The sequence below is a fragment of the Coregonus clupeaformis genome, chromosome 9, assembly GCF_020615455.1.
Source record: "Coregonus clupeaformis isolate EN_2021a chromosome 9, ASM2061545v1, whole genome shotgun sequence".
Classification (NCBI taxonomy): domain Eukaryota; kingdom Metazoa; phylum Chordata; class Actinopteri; order Salmoniformes; family Salmonidae; genus Coregonus; species Coregonus clupeaformis.
The window spans coordinates 33,043,861-33,061,769 of NC_059200.1; the positions used below are offsets into that span (position 1 = coordinate 33,043,861).

The 17,909-nt window shown below is 45.9% G+C and overlaps 1 protein-coding gene across 4 annotated transcripts in view; it reads right to left on the reverse strand.

Moving 5' to 3' along the window:
- LOC121573771 (roundabout homolog 2) overlaps positions 1–17,909 on the reverse strand; it is a 159,507-nt gene that overhangs the window by 17,921 nt on the left and 123,677 nt on the right. For 3 of the 4 annotated variants that reach the window (XM_041886017.2, XM_041886019.2, XM_041886016.2), the window contains 6 exons: positions 16,967–17,091; positions 16,530–16,701; positions 15,343–15,519; positions 14,320–14,346; positions 14,078–14,117; positions 9,147–9,274 (listed from right to left, as the gene is read on the reverse strand). In XM_041886017.2, the coding sequence (XP_041741951.1) occupies positions 9,147–9,274; positions 14,078–14,117; positions 14,320–14,346; positions 15,343–15,519; positions 16,530–16,701; positions 16,967–17,091 (669 nt within the window). The remainder of the gene's footprint in view (positions 1–9,146; positions 9,275–14,077; positions 14,118–14,319; positions 14,347–15,342; positions 15,520–16,529; positions 16,702–16,966; positions 17,092–17,909) is intronic. The other variant, XM_041886018.2, reaches the window with a different exon arrangement.

Genomic DNA, 17,909 nt, shown 5'->3' on the forward strand with positions numbered 1-17,909 from the left:
CTGTCAGGGCAATTATTAAAACATTTAAAAGATATGGAACAGTTAAACCTCACGGGTAGAGGAAGCAAATGCATTTTGCCCCCCAGGATAGGGAGGAGGATGGTGAGAGAAGCAACAAAATCCCCAAGAATCACTGTGAAAGAATTGCAGGCCTTGGTGGCGTCTTGGGGTCACCAGGTTTCAAAAAGCACCATCAGACGCCACCTCCACAGGCTCTTTGGAAGGGTTGCCAGAAGAAAGCCCTTTCTGACCCCAAGACACAGATGCAAGCGCTTGATGTTTGCCAAACGTCATTTAAATTATGACTAGAAGAAGGTGCTCTGGTCAGACGAGACCAAAATTGAACGTTTTGGTCAGATACAGCATCGGCATGTTTGGCGTCGAAACAGAGATGCATATAAGGAGAGGCACCTCATACCCACCGTGAAATATGGTGGTGGGAGAGTGATGTTTTGGGGCTGTTTTAATTCCAGAGGTCCAGGGGCACTGGTTAAGATTGATGGCATAATGAATTCCACCAAGTATCAGGCAATTTTGGCTGACAATCTGGTTGCCTCTGCCAGAAGGCTGGGACTTGGCCGTAGGTGGACTTTCCAACAAGACAATGATCCAAAACATACCTCAAGATCCACACAGAAATGGTTCTGTGACAACAAAATCAATGTTCTGCCATGGCCATCTCAGTTGCCGGACGTCAATCCAATTGAAAATCTGTGGGCTGAGTTTAAGAGGGCAGTTGATAAACACAAACCCAAGAATGTGAAGGATCTTGAAAGGATCTGCGTAGAGGAATGTTCCAAAATCCCTCCAAATGTGTTCCTTAACCTTGTCAAACATTACAGGAAAAGACTCCATGCTGTTATCCTGTAGTGGTTGCACTAAGTACTAAATGAGGAGTGCCAATAATTATGAAACCTTGATTTTGGTGAAATTCATTTTGTATTAAATAACTGTATGATTTTGGTTGGTTCCATTGAAACATTAATAAAGTACAGTATTTCTCACACATTGGTATTTTGAGTTTATCTCTATAATTATATTGTTGATTTTTTTTAAAGTATTGTTTGTGCATTGCCAGTCAGGGTTGCCAGTAATTTTAGAGCCCACTGTATAGTGCCTTCAGAAAGTATTCATACCCCTTGACTTACAGTACATTCAGAAAGTATTCAGACCCCATGACTTTTTCCACATGTTGTTACGCTACAGCCTTATTCTAAAAAAACATGTTTTTATTCGCTCATCAATCTAAACACAATGCCCCATAATGACAAAGCGAAAACAGGTTTTTTGAAATGTTTGCAACAAAAAATAAAGATACCTTATTTACTTAAGTATTCAGGCCCTTTGCCATGAGACTCGAAATTGAGCTCAGGTGCATCCTGTTTCCATTTATCATGGGATGTTTCTACAACTTGATTGGAGTCCACCTATGGTAAATTCAATTGATTGGACTTGATTTGGAAAGGCACACACCTCTCTATATAAGGTCCCACAGTTGACAGTGCATGTCAGAGCAAAAACCAAGCCATGAGGTTGAAGGAATTGTCCGTAGAGCTCCGAGACAGGATTGTGTCGAGGCACAGATCTGGGGAAGGGTTCCAAAAAATGTCTGCAGCATTGAAGGTCCCTAAGAACACAGTTCGGCCAAACTGAGCAATCGGGGGAGAAGGGCCTTGGTCAGGGAGGTGACCAAGAACCCGATGGTCACTCTGGAGCTCCAGAGTTCCTCTGTGGAGATGGTTGTCCTTCTGGAAGGTTCTCCCATCTCTGCAGCACTCCACCAATCAGGCCTTTATGGTAGAGTGGCCAGACGGAAGCCACTACATGGTTAAAAACACATGACATTCCGCTTGGAGTTTGCCAAAAAGCACCTAAATGACACTCAGACCATGAGAAACAAGATTCTCTGGTCTGATGAAACCAAGATTGAAATCTTTGGCCTGAATGCCAAGCGTCACGTCTGGAGAAAACCTGGCACCATCCTACGGTGAATCATGGTGATGGCAGCACCATGCTGTGGGGATGTTTTTCAGCGGCAGGGACTGGAAGACTAGTCAGGATCGAGGGAAAGATGAATGGAGCAAAGTACAGAGAGATCCTTGATGAAAACCTGCTCCAGAGTTCTCAGGACCTCAGACTGGGGCGAAGGTTCACCTTGCAAGAGGACAACGAACCTAAGCACACAGCCAAGACAATGCAGGTGTGGAGTCGGAACGTCTCTGAATGTCCTTGAGTGGCCCATCCAGAGCCCGGACTTGAACCCAATCGAACATCTCTGGAGAGACCTGAAAATAGCTGTGCAGCGACGCTCCCCATCGAACCTGAGAAACTCCCCAAATACAGGTGTGCCAAGCTTGTAGCGTCATACCCAAGAAGACTTGAGGCTGTAATCGCTGCCAAAGGTGCTTCAACAAAGTACTGAGTAAAGGGTCTGAATACTTATGTAAATATAATATTTATGTTTTTATTTGTAATACATTTCCTAACATTTCTAAAAGCCTGTTTTTGCTTTGTCATTATGGAGTATTGTGTGTAGATTGATGAGGAATGAAAAAGTGAAAATATATTTTTAGACATTTTAGCAAATGTATTGAAAATGAAATATCTAATTTACGTAAGTATTCACACCCCTGAGTCAAAACTTTGTAGAAGCACCTTTGGCGGCGATTACAGCTTTGATTCGTCTTTGGTATGTCTGAATCAGCTTTGCACATCAGGATTTGGGGATTTTCTCCCATTCTTCCTTGCAGATTTTCTCATGCTCTGTTAAGTTAGATGGGGAGCGGCTGTGAACAACAATCTTCAAGTCTTTCCACAGATTTTCTATGGGATTCAAGTCTGGCCTTTGGTTGGGCCACTCAAGAACTTTCACATTCTTGTTCTGAAGCCATTCCAGCATTGCTTATGCTGTATGCTTGGGGTCATTGTCCTGTTGGAACATAAAGCTTTGCCCCAGTCTAAGGTCGTTTGCATTCTGAAGCAGGTTCTCATCAAGGATTTGCCTGTATTTGGCTCCATTCATTGTTCCCTCTATCCTTATCAGTCTTCCAGTCCCTGCCGCTGAAAAACATCCAAAGGTATACTTTCATAACAAAGGTATACTTTTGGTCACACCCACTTTTCAAGATGGCGGCAAGCATGTTTTTCATGGATGTTTGTCTCCATTTCCCTTTGTTTCATCTGGCCGTAAACACATTGGAAAACAGTGCAATATCGCATACAGTGTTTTTAAGGAGACATACAAAACGGGTCTGCTGAAACTCTTGAGGCATACTTGGATATACCTTGGCACCCTACTCTGCACTGTGGCATTATCTGAGCAGACACCTGCCTACTGTTGATTTCATCCTTCCACTTGACATTGTGCCTTGGATGTTTTTGGACTACTCCACTTGGATTGACTCTTTTTAGATTTTCTCAAGGCTGCGTTAAGATATTGACTCAGAGACAGATCAAGCCCCGCTCAGGTAATACCTAGGGCTGTGGTGGACATTACATTTTGTCAGCCGGTGATTGTCAAGCAAATAACTGCCAGTCTCATGGTAATTGACCGTTAATTAACATAAACACATTTAGCATCTCCTGGCTTCCACTCATAGCCTACAAGCCACTGATGCAGACCTTTGGAACATCTACATTTGAAAGTCTAATAAATCCATGTAATTTAGCCTACACCATCACAATAAATCCATTATTTATTTTAGACAGGGCTAAAGAAAAATGATATGAAGAAAATGTAGTCTATTTCAAAAGAACAGAATAGCATACTCTGAATTGTCCTTATGTTAGGCCCTGGTCTGGCTATGCCATATGGCTGTTGGCTACACTACTTCATTTAGCAGACAAAATTTGCTTAGAATTCCATGGAATTATTTTATATTATTTTGTAGTATGAAGAATACAATTGAACATAAGTGAATAAAATAGTGCAGCCGTCTTCATCGACCTGGCCAAGGCTTTCGACTCTGTCAACCACCGCATTCTTATTGGCAGACTAAATAGCCTTGGTTTCTCAAATGACTGCCTCGCCTGGTTCACCAACTACTTCTCAGATAGAGTTCAATGTGTCAAATCGGAGGGCCTGTTGTCTGGACCTATGGCAGTCTCTATGGGGGTGCCACAGCGTTCAATTCTTGGGCTGACTCTTTTCTCTGTGTATATCAATGATGTCACTCTTGCTGCTGGTGACTCTCAGATCCACCTCTACGCAGACGACACCATTTTGTATACATCTGGCCCTTCATTGGACACTGTGTTAACAAACCTCCAAACGAGCTTCAATGCCATACAACACTCCTTCCGTAGCCTCCAACTGCTCTTAAACACTAGTAAAACTAAATGCATGCTCTTCAATCGAACGCTGCTGGCACCCGCCCACACGACTAGAATCACTACTCTCGACGGGTCTGACCTAGAGTATGTGGAGAACTACAAATACAGTGGGGCAAAAAAATATTTAGTCAGCCACCAATTGTGCAAGTTCTCCCACTTAAAAAGATGAGAGAGGCCTGTAATTGTCATCATAGGTACACGTCAACTATGACAGACAAATTGAGAAAAGAAAATCCAGAAAATCACATTGTAGGATTTTTTATGAATTTATTTGCAAATTATGGTGGAAAATAAGTATTTGGTCACCTACAAACAAGCAAGATTTCTGGCTCTCACAGACCTGTAACTTCTTCTTTAAGAAGCTCCTCTGTCCTCCACTCGTTACCTGTATTAATGGCACCTGTTTGAACTTGTTATCAGTATAAAAGACACCTGTCCACAACCTCAAACAGTCACACTCCAAACTCCACTATGGCCAAGACCAAAGAGCTGTCAAAGTACACCAGAAACAAAATTGTAGACCTGCACCAGGCTGGGAAGACTGAATCTGCAATAGGTAAGCAGCTTGATTTGAAGAAATCAACTGTGGGAGCAATTATTAGGAAATGGAAGACATACAAGACCACTGATAATCTCCCTCGATCTGGGGCTCCACGCAAGATCTCACCCCGTGGGGTCAAAATGATCACAAGAACGGTGAGCAAAAATCCCAGAACCACACGGGGGGACCTAGTGAATGACCTGCAAAGAGCTGGAACCAAAGTAACAAAGCCTACCATCACTAACACACTACGCCGCCAGGGACTCAAATCCTGCAGTGCAAGACGTGTCCCCCTGCTTAAGCCAGTACATGTCCAGGCCTGTCTGAAGATTGCTAGAGTGCATTTGGATGATCAAGAAGAGGATTGGGAGAATGTCATATGGTCAGATGAAACCAAAATATAACTTTTTGGTAAAAACTCAACTCGTCGTGTTTGGAGGACAAAGAATGCTGAGTTGCATCCAAAGAACACCATACTTACTGTGAAGCATGGGGGTGGAAACACCATGCTTTGGGGCTGTTTTTCTGCAAAGGGACCAGGACGACAGATCCGTGTAAAGGAAAGAATGAATGGGGCCATGTATCGTGAGATTTTGAGTGAAAACCTCCTTCCATCAGCAAGGGCATTGAAGATGAAACGTGGCTGGGTCTTTCATCATGACAATGATCCCAAACACACCGCCAGGCAACGAAGGAGTGGCTTCATAAGAAGCAAGCATTTCAAGGTCCTGGAGTGGCCTAGCCAGTCTCCAGATCTCAACCCCATAGAAAATCTTTGGAGGGAGTTGAAAGTCTGTGTTGCCCAGCGACAGCCCCAAAACATCACTGCTCTAGAGGAGATATGCATGGAGGAATGGGCCAAAATACTAGCAACAGTGTGTGAAAACCTTGTGAAGACTTACAGAAAACGTTTGACCTGTGTCATTGCCAACAAAGGGTATATAACAAAGTATTGAGAAACTTTTGTTATTGACCAAATACTTATTTTCCACCATAATTTGCAAATAAATTCATTAAAAATCCTACAATGTGATTTTCTGGAATTCTTTTTCTCATTTTGTCTGTCATAGTTGACGTGTACCTATGATGAAAATTACAGGCCTCTCTCTTCTTTTTAAGTGGGAGAACTTGCACAATTGGTGGCTGACTAAATACTTTTTTCCCCCACTGTACCTAGGTGTCTGGTTAGATTGTAAACTCTCCTTCCAGACTCACATTAAGCATCTCCAATCAAAGTTAAATCCAGAAACGGCTTCCTATTTCGCAACAAAGCCTCCTTCACTCATGCTGCCAAACATATCCTTGTAAAACTGACTATCCTACCGATCCTTGACTTCGGCGATGTCATTTACAAAATAGCCTCCAACACTCTACTCAGCAAATTGGATGTAGTCTATCACAGTGCCATCCGTTTTGTCACCAAAGCCCCATATACTACCCACCACTCTCTTGTTGGCTGGTCCTCACTACATATTCGTCGCCAAACCCACTGGCTCCAGGCCATCTATAAATCACTGCTAGGCAAATCCCTGCCTTATCTTAGCTCATTGGTCACCATAGCAACACCCACCCGTAGTATGCGCTCCAGCAGGTATATCTCACTGGTCATCCCCAAAGCCAACACCTCCTTTGGCCGCCATTCCTTCCAGTTCTCTGCTGCCAATGACTGGAATGAACTGCAAAAATCTCTGAAGCTGGAGACTCTTATCTCCCTCACTAACTTTAAGCATCAGTTGTCAGAGCATCTTACCGATCACTGCACCTGTACACAGGCCATCTGAAATTAGCCCACCCAACTACCTCATCCCCATATTGTTATTTATTTTGCTCATTTGCACCCCAGTATCTCTATTTGCACATCATCTCTTGCACATCTATCATTCCAGTGTTAATACTAATTGTAATTATTTTGAAATATGGCATATTTATTGCCTTACCTCCATAACTTGCTACATTTGCACACACTGTATATATATTTTCTGTTGTATTTCTGACTTTATGTTTTGTTTTACCCCATATGTAACTCTGTGTTGTTGTTTTATTGCACTGCTTTGCTTTATCTTGGCCAGGTCGCAGTTGTAAATGAGAACTTGTTCTCAACTGGCTTACCTGGTTAAATAAAGGTGAAAAAAAAAGAAAAAAAAGACAGGGCCTGCAACCTCCTTTTGAATGTAGCTTGTTTGAGTTGGATTTTCCATGTGAATTGAGTTGATGCGTCTTAACATTAGGAGCTTACTTCCTAAACTAGATTACATCAAGATCTGGGCTATGCAGACGAATCCAGATATTCTGGTATTGATTGAAACTTGGATCTATTGGGACATTCTGGACACTGACATTTTTTATTGAGGGTTACTCTTAAAGGGAGTGCTCCTAATCTCAGTTTGTTACCTGTATAAAAGACACCTGTCCACAGAAGCAATCAATCAATCAGATTCCAAACTCTCCACCATGGCCAAGACCAAAGAGCTCTCCAAGGATGTCAGGGACAAGATTGTAGACCTGCACAAGGCTGGAATGGGCTACAAGACCATCGCCAAGCAGCTTGGTGTGAAGGTGACAACAGTTGGTGCGATTATTCGCAAATGGAAGAAACACAAAAGAACTGTCAATCTCCCTCGGCCTGGGGCTCCATGCAAGATCTCACCTCGTGGAGTTGCAATGATCATGAGAATGGTGAGGAATCAGCCCAGAACTACACGGGATGATCTTGTCAATGATCTCAAGGCAGCTGGGACCATAGTCACCAAGAAAACAATTGGTAATACACTACGCAATGAAGGACTGAAATCCTGCAGCGCCCGCAATGTCCCCCTGCTCAAGAAAGTACATATACAGGCCTGTCTGAAGTTTGCCGATGAACATCTGAATGATTCAGAGGAGAACTGGGTGAAAGTGTTGTGGTCAGATGAGACCAAAATCGAGCGCTTTGGCATCAACTCAACTCGCCGTGTTTGGAGGAGGAGGAATGCTGCCTATGACCCCAAGAACACCATCCCCACCGTCAAACATGGAGGTGGTAACATTATGCTTTGGGGGTGTTTTTCTGCTAAGGGGACGGGACATGTACGGGGCCATGTACCGTCAAATCTTGGGTGAGAACCTCCTTCCCTCAGCCAGGGCATTGAAAATGGGTAGTGGGTGGGTATTCCAGCATGACAATGACCCAAAACACACAGCCAAGGCAACAAAGGAGTGGCTCAAGAAGAAGCACAGTAAGGTCCTGGAGTGGCCTAGCCAGTCTCCAGACCTTAATCCCATAGAAAATCTGTGGAGGGAGCTGAAGGTACAAGAAACGTCTGACCTCTGTGATTGCCACAAGGGTTTTGCCACCAAGTACTAAGTCATGTTTTGCAGAGGGGTCAAATACTTATTTCCCTCATTAAAATGCAAATCAATTTATAACATTTTTGACATGCGTTTTTCTGGATTGTTTTGTTGTTATTCTGTCTCTCACTGTTCAAATAAACCTACCATTAAAATTATAGACTGATCATTTCTTTGTCAGTGGGCAAATGTACAAAATCAGCAGGGGATCAAATAATTTTTTCCCTCACTGTATAATCTCAACCCGGCACAGCCAGAAGACTGGCCACCCCTCAGAGCCTGGCTCCTCTAGGTTTCTTCTTAGGTTCCTGCCTTTCTAGGGAGTTTTTCCTAGCCACCGTGCTTCTACATCTGCATTGCTTGCTCTTTGGGGTTTTAGGCTGGGTTTCTGTATAAGCATTTTGTAACATCTGCTGATGTAAGAAGGGCTTTATAAATCAATTTGATTTATTGATTGACCTAGCTTGAACCCCGGCAACGCTGCTTGCAGGTTTAATTATTATGATTATTATGATTCTTATGATTATGATTATTATTCAGCTAGTATAAAAGTGTATTGAACCAATCATGCACAGATGGAAGAAACACATACACACTCCCATCAAAGTTCTTGTCAGTTTTTTTTAAAAGCCAATAGTGATGAGATAGGTAGCGTGATCCAGAGAGACTGAGAGTCCGAAGTGTGTGTGACAGCCTGTCAGTGTGCCTGCTGAAGTATACCCTCCACACTGAATAATGCATGCAGCTCATACATGTATTAACAGCCTCTCACTCTGGGCACCTGACCTCTGACCTCTGGCCTCACTGTTGGGCCGTGGTGTGGCCGTGGCATAGTGTGACACCTTGGTCAGCTGGGAGGGTCTGGGTCAGCCCTCTCTCAACCTCAATTCTCTAGTTCTCTGGGTTTGGTTCTGTTTGACCAGGGGTGATATCTCTGTGTTCTTACCTCCTCTGCCAAAGTTTCCTCGGTCCTTGGTATCTCCCAAGCCCCCATTTGCTGGCAGGCTGGTGGAGGGCCAGGAGTCAGCCAACCAGGGGAATCCTGGGTCACCGGCTTTCAGCAGACCAGGATGACTGTTTTTAGAGAGATATATAGAGAGGAGAGGGCGGGAGAAAGAAGTGATACATAGAGAGAATGGGAGAGAGGGGAGGGAATGTGAGATTGTTATTAGGCAAAACTCTGGTGCTGTCTGAATCCCAGCGATATTATTCATTTTCTCACATGTTGTTATACCGACTGGTTCAACAACAAATTGCTGTGGAACCTCATTCAGCATATCTGCTCCTCTGGAGCAGCCTGGAGTAGAGGCAACAATAAACAAGCAAACAGAGAGACATAAAAAACTGACAAGTCTACAAATCAGTGCTGGGCTTTAGTGCCCCTAAACTCCCCTGGGGAAATGGACCAGGACTAAATGCACAGACATTAAATCAGTTTTAGAGCCCAGCACTACAGAAATTTCCATTTTAAATGTAGAATCATGGAGGGCCTTCTGGCGGTTAGCCTGCCAGCCCGGGGAAGTTGGGTAGTGTCTCCATAGCAACACAACCGGCAACGCTCATAGGATGGTTTGGTGAAACCACCTCTCCCATATTGCACAGGAAATTGGCAATTTCACTCCATTGTCTGAAATAAATACAGAAATATTTATTATATTATATTTTGTTACGAGGAGTAGAATAATGAACAGATAAAGGTACTTAATTTGACCTGTATTGTCACAGAAAAATAATCCTGCAGCAACAGGATTTGAACATTTAGTGTCACTTGATCGGTGGTTAGGATGCCATGGTCGGTGGTTAGCTGGTCAAAATGAGGCTACATGAAAAGTGCAAATGCTGTTAATATAATGTGTTAGTGTGGGTTTTATGTAAATCACAAAGCTCATCTTTATTTCCTGCGGCTCAAGAAAATTCTCAGCAACAACAGTGATCAAATTAAGATCATATACTGTATCTGTATTTTTCACAATTTTATATCCATGCTTTTACCCTATTACCTTATCTAGTTGTTGGTATAAAGAGAGTCCTCAGTCACATGCCTCACATGCCTTTGTTTGCATTTGGTTAATTCATGCAGTAGTCCACAAATGCATTTCCCTGTGAGCCAAGCCTGCCAAGCGCTCAGGGAATTGTACACATCTGACTTGTGATGGCTTTAAAGGTGTTTAAACAAGTATGGGAGTAATTTCCATATTAAATCACACAGGCATGTTCACACAAATTTACACAGACACACACATCCAATAATACACACGCACGCACACACATACACACACAAATACACACTTGTGGACTCAGGCAACACAACGCACAGTTTGTTTTTAGCGTATTTGTTTTGCTACATTTGTTTCAGCTCAGGACTGGATCTGCCTGCTCAGGTGTGACAAAGTAGAGAAAGAGAGAGGAAATAGAAGAAACACAAGAAAGCAGAGAGAAAGACAGAGGGAGAGGAAGAGTCTGATCCCTAGCTCCTGGAGGATCTCTCTTCATTCTCACTGAGTCAGTGCCCAATGATATTCAGCCAGTGATATTCAGCCAGTGATATTCAGCCAGTGATATTCAGCCAGTGATATTCAGAGCTACGTATCTGTCACGCCCTGACTCAGGGGACGTTTATTTGTTGAGTCAGGGTGTGTATATTCCGTGTTGTGTTTGTTCATTGTTGTAGAATCTAGTATGTCTAGATCTATGTTGGCCGGTGTGGTTCTCAATCAGAGGCAGCTGTCGCTCGTTGTCTCTGATTGGGGACCATACTTAGGCAGCCTATTGGCACTAGTGGGTTGTGGGATCTTGTTCCGTGTGAGGTATGTTGTTTGTCTACCTTGGACTTCACGTTTCGTTTCATTTGTTGTTTTGTCGTGGTGTTTATTCTATATAAATAAACATGTATGCATATCACGCTGCGCCTTGGTCCGTCCCGTTCGTCAACGATCGTGACAGAAGATCCCACCAAACGAGGACCAAGCAGCGTGCCCAGGAAGAGCGAGTAGCGATGTCACAGGTGGGCAAATTGTGGTCATGGGAGGAGATATTCGCGGGGAAAGGGCCATGGGCGAAGGTAAATGCCCAGGCAGGAGAGGAGAAACGGCGCCAACCGTCCCGACGACGGAGACCCGAGAGGAAACCCCAAGAAATGTTTTTGGGGGGCACACGGTGTGGACGACGAGGCAGCAGGAGGCCGCGACAGGGCGGATCTGCAGGTTAGGAGAGGAGGCCACCAGGTTACGGGGGCTATTGGTTCAGAGGGAGCTGGAGTTATTCAGTCAGAGGGAGGTGCTACAGGAGGCAAAAAGGGAGAAGGAAGGTGTAGAGGCACGGCGAGAGGAGCTGGTTAGGCAGCAGAAGGGGGTTTATAAAGGAACCCAGTCCCGCTCCTCGCACCAAGCAAGTGGTGCGTGTCGCCAGTCCGGTCCGGCCCGTTCCTGCTCCTGCTCCCCGCACTAAGCCAGTGGTGCGTGTTCCCAGTACGGCCCGACCCGTTCCTGCTCCTCGCATCAAGCCAGTGGTGCGCGTCGCCAGCCCGGTCCGGCCTGTTCCTGCGCCTCGCACCAAGCCAGTGGTGTGCGTCGCCAGCCCGGCCCGGCCTGTTCCTGTCTCTCGCACCAAGCCAGTGGTGCGCGTCGCCAGCCCGGTCTGGCCTGTTCCTGTCACTCGCACCAAGCCAGTGGTGCGTGTCGCCAGCCCGGTCCGGCCTGTTCCTGTCCCTCGCACCAAGCCAGTGGTGCGCGTCGCCAGCCGGTCCGGCCTGTTCCTGTCCCTCGCACCAAGCCAGTGGTGCGCGTCGCCAGCCCGGCCCGGCCTGTTCCTGCTCCTCGCACCAAGACAGTGGTGCGCGTCGCCAGCCCGGTCCGGCCTGTTCCTGTCCCTCGCACCAAGCCAGTGGTGCGCGTCGCCAGCCCGGTCTGGCCTGTTCCTGTCCCTCGCACTAAACCAGTGATGCGCGTCGCCAGCCCGGCCCGGCCTGTTCCTGTCCCTCGCACCAAGCCAGTGGTGCGCGTCGTCAGCCCGGTCCGGCCTGTTCCTGTCCCTCGCACTAAACCAGTGATGCGCGTCGCCAGCCCGGCCCGGCCTGTTCCTGCCCCTCGCACCAAGCCAGTGGTGCACATCGCCAGCCCGGTCCGGCCTGTTCCTGTCCCTCGCAGCAAGCCAGTTGGGCGCGTCGCCAGCCCGGTCCGGCCTGTTCCTGCTCCTCTCAGCAAGCCAGTGGTGCGTGTGTCCAGTCCGGCACGGCCCGTGCCTGTCCCACCGGTGCCCAGTTCAGCTCCGGTCAGCTGCTCCACTCCGGAGCCAGAGCAATCCGCTCCACCGGGGTCCAGTCCAGCTCCGGTCAGCGGATCCACTCCGGAGCCAGAGCAGTCCGCTCCACCGGTGCCCAGTTCAGCTCCGGTCAGCTGCTCCACTCCGGAGCCAGAGCAGTCCGCTCCACCGGTGCCTGATCCAGCTCCGGTCAGCGGCTCCACTCCGGAGCCAGAGCAGTTCGCTCCACCGTCGTCGGGTCCAGCTCCAGTCAGTGGTTCCAGTCCAGACCCAGACGTTAGCCTCTCTCCAGGTTCGGGGTCTCCCACACCAGGGTCCAGACAGGGCTTGGTACTTCGTGGGAGGAAGGAGAGGGGAAGCAGCGCGCCGAGGTCCAGACCTGACCAGGGGCGCAACAGGGAGGCGGAGAATAGGTGGTGGTCACGCCCGGAGCCGGATCCGCCTCCGAGGCGGAATGCCCACCCGGCCCCTACCCTGTTATGTTTATGTGGCGCGGTCGGAGTCCGCACCTTTGGGGGGGGGTACTGTCACGCCCTGACTCAGGGGACGTTTATTTGTTGAGTCAGGGACGTTTATTTGTTGAGTCAGGGTGTGTATATTCCGTGTTGTGTTTGTTCATTGTTGTAGAATCTAGTATGTCTAGATCTATGTTGGCCGGTGTGGTTCTCAATCAGAGGCAGCTGTCGCTCGTTGTCTCTGATTGGGGACCATACTTAGGCAGCCTATTGGCACTAGTGGGTTGTGGGATCTTGTTCCGTGTGAGGTATGTTGTTTGTCTACCTTGGACTTCACGTTTCGTTTCATTTGTTGTTTTGTCGTGGTGTTTATTCTATATAAATAAACATGTATGCATATCACGCTGCGCCTTGGTCCGTCCCGTTCGTCAACGATCGTGACAGTATCTCTGTAAGACAGACCACACTAGACTAGCTGTAGAAGACAGGGGTGATCTACATTCCTATACTGCCAGTGTCTGAAAGCATTAATAATCATTTCACTGCACCTGCGATAACATCTGCAAAACGGTGGATGCGACCAATAAACGTTGATTTGATTTGCCTGCCTGCCTGCCTGCCTGGGGTTCAGTGGGACTGGGGAGTCTCCTCTCCGGCCCCTATCCCCTGGGTCATTATCACTTTACATCATTACATATGCTTGCATTCTGGAGGTGTGCTGTGAGCCATGCGGCAGCCTGTCTGTCGACAGGCAAATTCATCACCCCCTGGCAATGCCGCCACCGGCCCCACCGCACAGGATGAACGAGCCAATAAAAAAACCTGCTCTGCCTGCATTCATCGTTTCTGATAATTTCACGGGAGTAATTGATGACTCAATCAATCGATACATCAAACCATGTGTTGCACCAGGATGAATAAGTGGAGGAGCGTTGGAACATATAGGAAGTGAATTCATATTCCAATGACTTTGTGCCCTCCATGAAGGTTGATCAAGTTCCATCATCACACCATGGATGGACGGATGGATCATCACTTCTAATATTTATTTGCTACTGTAATCTCTGCATGCCAATGTGTTTGAGTGATGGGAGGGTTGAATGACTTAATAAGGATTTTGATTGTATTATGGAAAGGTTATAGACAGAGGTGTGATCCTCACCTTCCATTTCCAATCAGGCCTCTGTCTCGTTGGAATGTCACTGTGGTCCAACCAGAGAGAGATGGCAAGGAGCAGGGAGAGAGAGAGAGAGAGGGAAGAATTTTAATCAGAAGAGTGCTCTGTTAAGATTGAATGTGTTTCAAGCTGTTATATATTTTTATCATATATATTCTCAAAACATATTCTAGTGCTATAGCCCAATATCCAAAGTTAGGTGACAAGACAGGACAAATGGTCAATACCTGCACGGGTAAAGGTGAAGGACTGAACTGCAAAACAAAAAGACAGTGCGTGTGTGTTAAAAGCCTGCCGACACTGTAGTGTCGACACAATCGCTGTAACATCAGCATAAACAAACATGAACACAGCCACAGACATAAAAAAGATGAAAACACCATCCTTTTGACGATGGTAGTCATATTTTCATCAGGAAAAATGTGACAAAGAATAACTAGAGTATGGATGAGAAATACAAAGCAGGCAGCAAAAACGGAGACAGAAACATTAAACTGGATATTGAAGATACATTTGCTCTGAGAAAAGGTGGGATCAGAGGAGCAGCGATGGTGAATAAAGTAAATCACTATTGAATTAGGTAATCAACATGGTTTCCACCCCAGCCACTGAAGCATGGTGATAGCAATACACATTATAATGACAATAGTCTCCCTTCCCCCTCCCCCTCGGAGGGCCGATCGAAAAAATTGCGTACCTAAATCTGGAGAATGCATTTACGGCTAATGTGTGAACAATATGGGTCACGGTCACATAATGAAAGGGAATGTGAATTACTTATTTCAAATAAGTGTATTTGAGTCTTAAGGTAAAGTTTTGATGGGATTGTGTTTACAGCCGATGCACATAGGTGCACAATGGATTAAGGCAAATAGGACTTATTTCCGTCTGAATTGAATATCTCTACCTTTGTTGTGCATTAAATGATACACCATCAAGCCAAAACACCTCTGTCTATTACCTCTGGGATTCCACTAACTCACGCTAGACACATCCTCTAAAGACAGTTGGTAAAGCTTATCTACTCTGTAATGTGTCTGCGTAGTGTCTCTGATCTCTGTTGATATAACTCAGGCCTGTATCTGCAACAGTATATAGTGGTTCTGACCTGCATAGTGTCTCTGATCTCTGTTGATATAACTCAGGCCTGTATCTGCAACAGTATATAGTGGTTCTGACCTGCGTAGTGTCTCTGATCTCTGTTGATATAACTCAGGCCTGTATCCGTAACAGTATATAGTGGTTCTGACCTGCGTAGTTGCTGAGGCCCTTCCTCTTCTTCCTCCTCCAGTACAGCCAGGCGCTGAAGCCCATGAGGACGATCCAGCAGGCCCCTCCCAGCCCAGCGATGAAGGCCGGCTGCTTCACCACGTCTGAGATGCTGTTGTTGCCCTCCGCCCCCTTCATCACATCACGCAGCTCTGCACCTGGGGACAGACAGGAGGGGACAGGGGACAAGAGACACCCATCAGATTGACACCATGGCATCTGGTGGATGGATAGTGCTTTGTTGTCCAGTAGACCTAAACCAGTCAACGGATAACATCTCTCAAAAGCGATTAAAATCAATGTTTATCAATAGTTAATATCAAAATATACTATATGATTTAAAAACAATAAACTCTATACGAAAGATACAATCACGTTACAGTTATATTCTAGGGTTAAAGCAATACAACACTATGAAACACTATAGATAAAGAATATCAAATAAAAAACACACCATCGAAACCATAAAAAACTGCAATATGTGGGCAGAGAGTTCATCAATTCAGCAGTGCTCTCATCAATTTGAGCTCCGAGACAGGAGATTGACAGAGCAGATCAGACAGATTTTTATTTTCTGCTGCAGCTACTGTGCTGTGAAATTAGATTCACAGTCTCCAGCGTGAGCAGGAGCACCAGTCCCAGTCATTAAGCCTTAGTCCACAGGCCTCTGTTTGCCTGTCTCTGGCCGTTAAGGATATTTTCCCCACACATCAGTCAAAAGTCACGGATGAAGAGCGTCTGGCCTGGTTCTGATATTGATTTTAGGCCTATATACTCAGCGCATCCTTCAGCTGTTTGATTAGATGTGATAGGATGATAAACCCACCCCAATAACACTGTCTACAATTTTTAGCGATGGCCACACAGATATCGAGGATTATTATTATGGCTAACAGCACTCACCACATTGTTACTGGACCCTACACTAAATGAACTGCTATTGATTTCCTGATAGAGCGCTATGTATGGAGCATGCCTTACAGAATTCACTGAACCCCTCGTTTCGAACCGTACACATGTTATCTCCGACAATGCACAATCATCTTATTTCCAAGCGCAATAAATTGATCAATCCTTCTTCCGGACCGCCTGCCTGTGAATCAGATTAGGGTTCCCTGCTATTATGTGGGTTGCCTTAGACCCTGTACCCTGTGTGTTTGTGTGTTACCTATGATAATAGGCTGGGGCTCGCTCTTCACTCCCACCCCAGAGCTGGTGCCTGCCGCCACCTCCACACGGTACTGCACCCCCGCCTGCAGACCCCCCACCACCACCGAACGGATGGCCGCATCCACCGTCTTATTCACATGGAAATGGGTCTCATTTGCCAGGCACCAGATCTAACACACACACACACACACACACAGGGACAGGGACAGGAATTTGTGATGAGAGACAGTTGATACCCAATTTTAAATCAAATCAAAGTTTATTGGCACAGGTAAACAGTGTAATAAAATGCTTACTAGCAAGGTTCCTCAACAGTGCAATGTAAAAATGTATTGTAATATTTATACACAATACACATACAGTGAACCTGTATACCAGAGCCTTTCTTCTCAATATAAGACTCTACTGTCTCCTATACAGATGGCTGTTCCCTACCTTGTACTCCTGGATGATGCCGTTCTGGTGGTCTGTGGGAGGGGGGTCCCAGGACACACTGATGGAGGTGCTGTTATGGTTCCCCACTGTCAGCACTGTCACCTGCTGAGGAGGAGCGCTGGGTGCTGCATGGGGAGACACAACAAAACAAAACACATCAACATAAATATTACCACATACCGATATTCTCATTCCAACAGAAAACTGCTGCTGCTGCTGCCTGCCGTTGCTGTTTGCCAGAGCACAACAGAGAGCACTGCCTTGATTTATATTAAAATAATTCAGTGAGGCAGGCTTTCTCTGTAGCAGCAGCAAAGCACAATGCCACTGCATTAACAAAATGTGTTAAAGCCAAAATATGTTAAAGCAGTGGCATTGTCATTTGCTGCTTGGGAGAGCCACCACCACATACAGAAATGACAGCACTCTATACACTTCATGCTTCCTGACTATATCTCTCTTTATCTTCCTCTCTCCAACCTTCATTCCTTAGAGTATACTTACATTTTGCTTTTTCTAATTTCTCATTCCCTTTTCTCTCTTTTAAAGTTGCAACAGAGTAACAAAGTACCAGAGGTCTCTTGGGGCCTTCATAGGTTTAGGGGGATCTACTATAGCAATCCATCTAGTTGAACAGCCAATTAGAATCTCTAATGCTACACAATACTATTGGCCTTCATGTTAATGAATCACGGCCAACACACAAAGGCGCGCATTATGCATATCTGAGCTAAATGAAAGCACTCCATTCTGGTGTACAGTAATAAAAGAGATGCTAATAAGTCCATTAGCTCTGTGATGTATCGGCGGCAGAAATATGACCCGTGGTGTGCCGCGTCATGTGCTAAGTGACACTATGGCAACCCCAAGTCCAATCGTTTGAGATCTACAAAACACTCTTGATCCCCTGTGTGGGCAGCTAGACCACTCAGACCCTTCACCT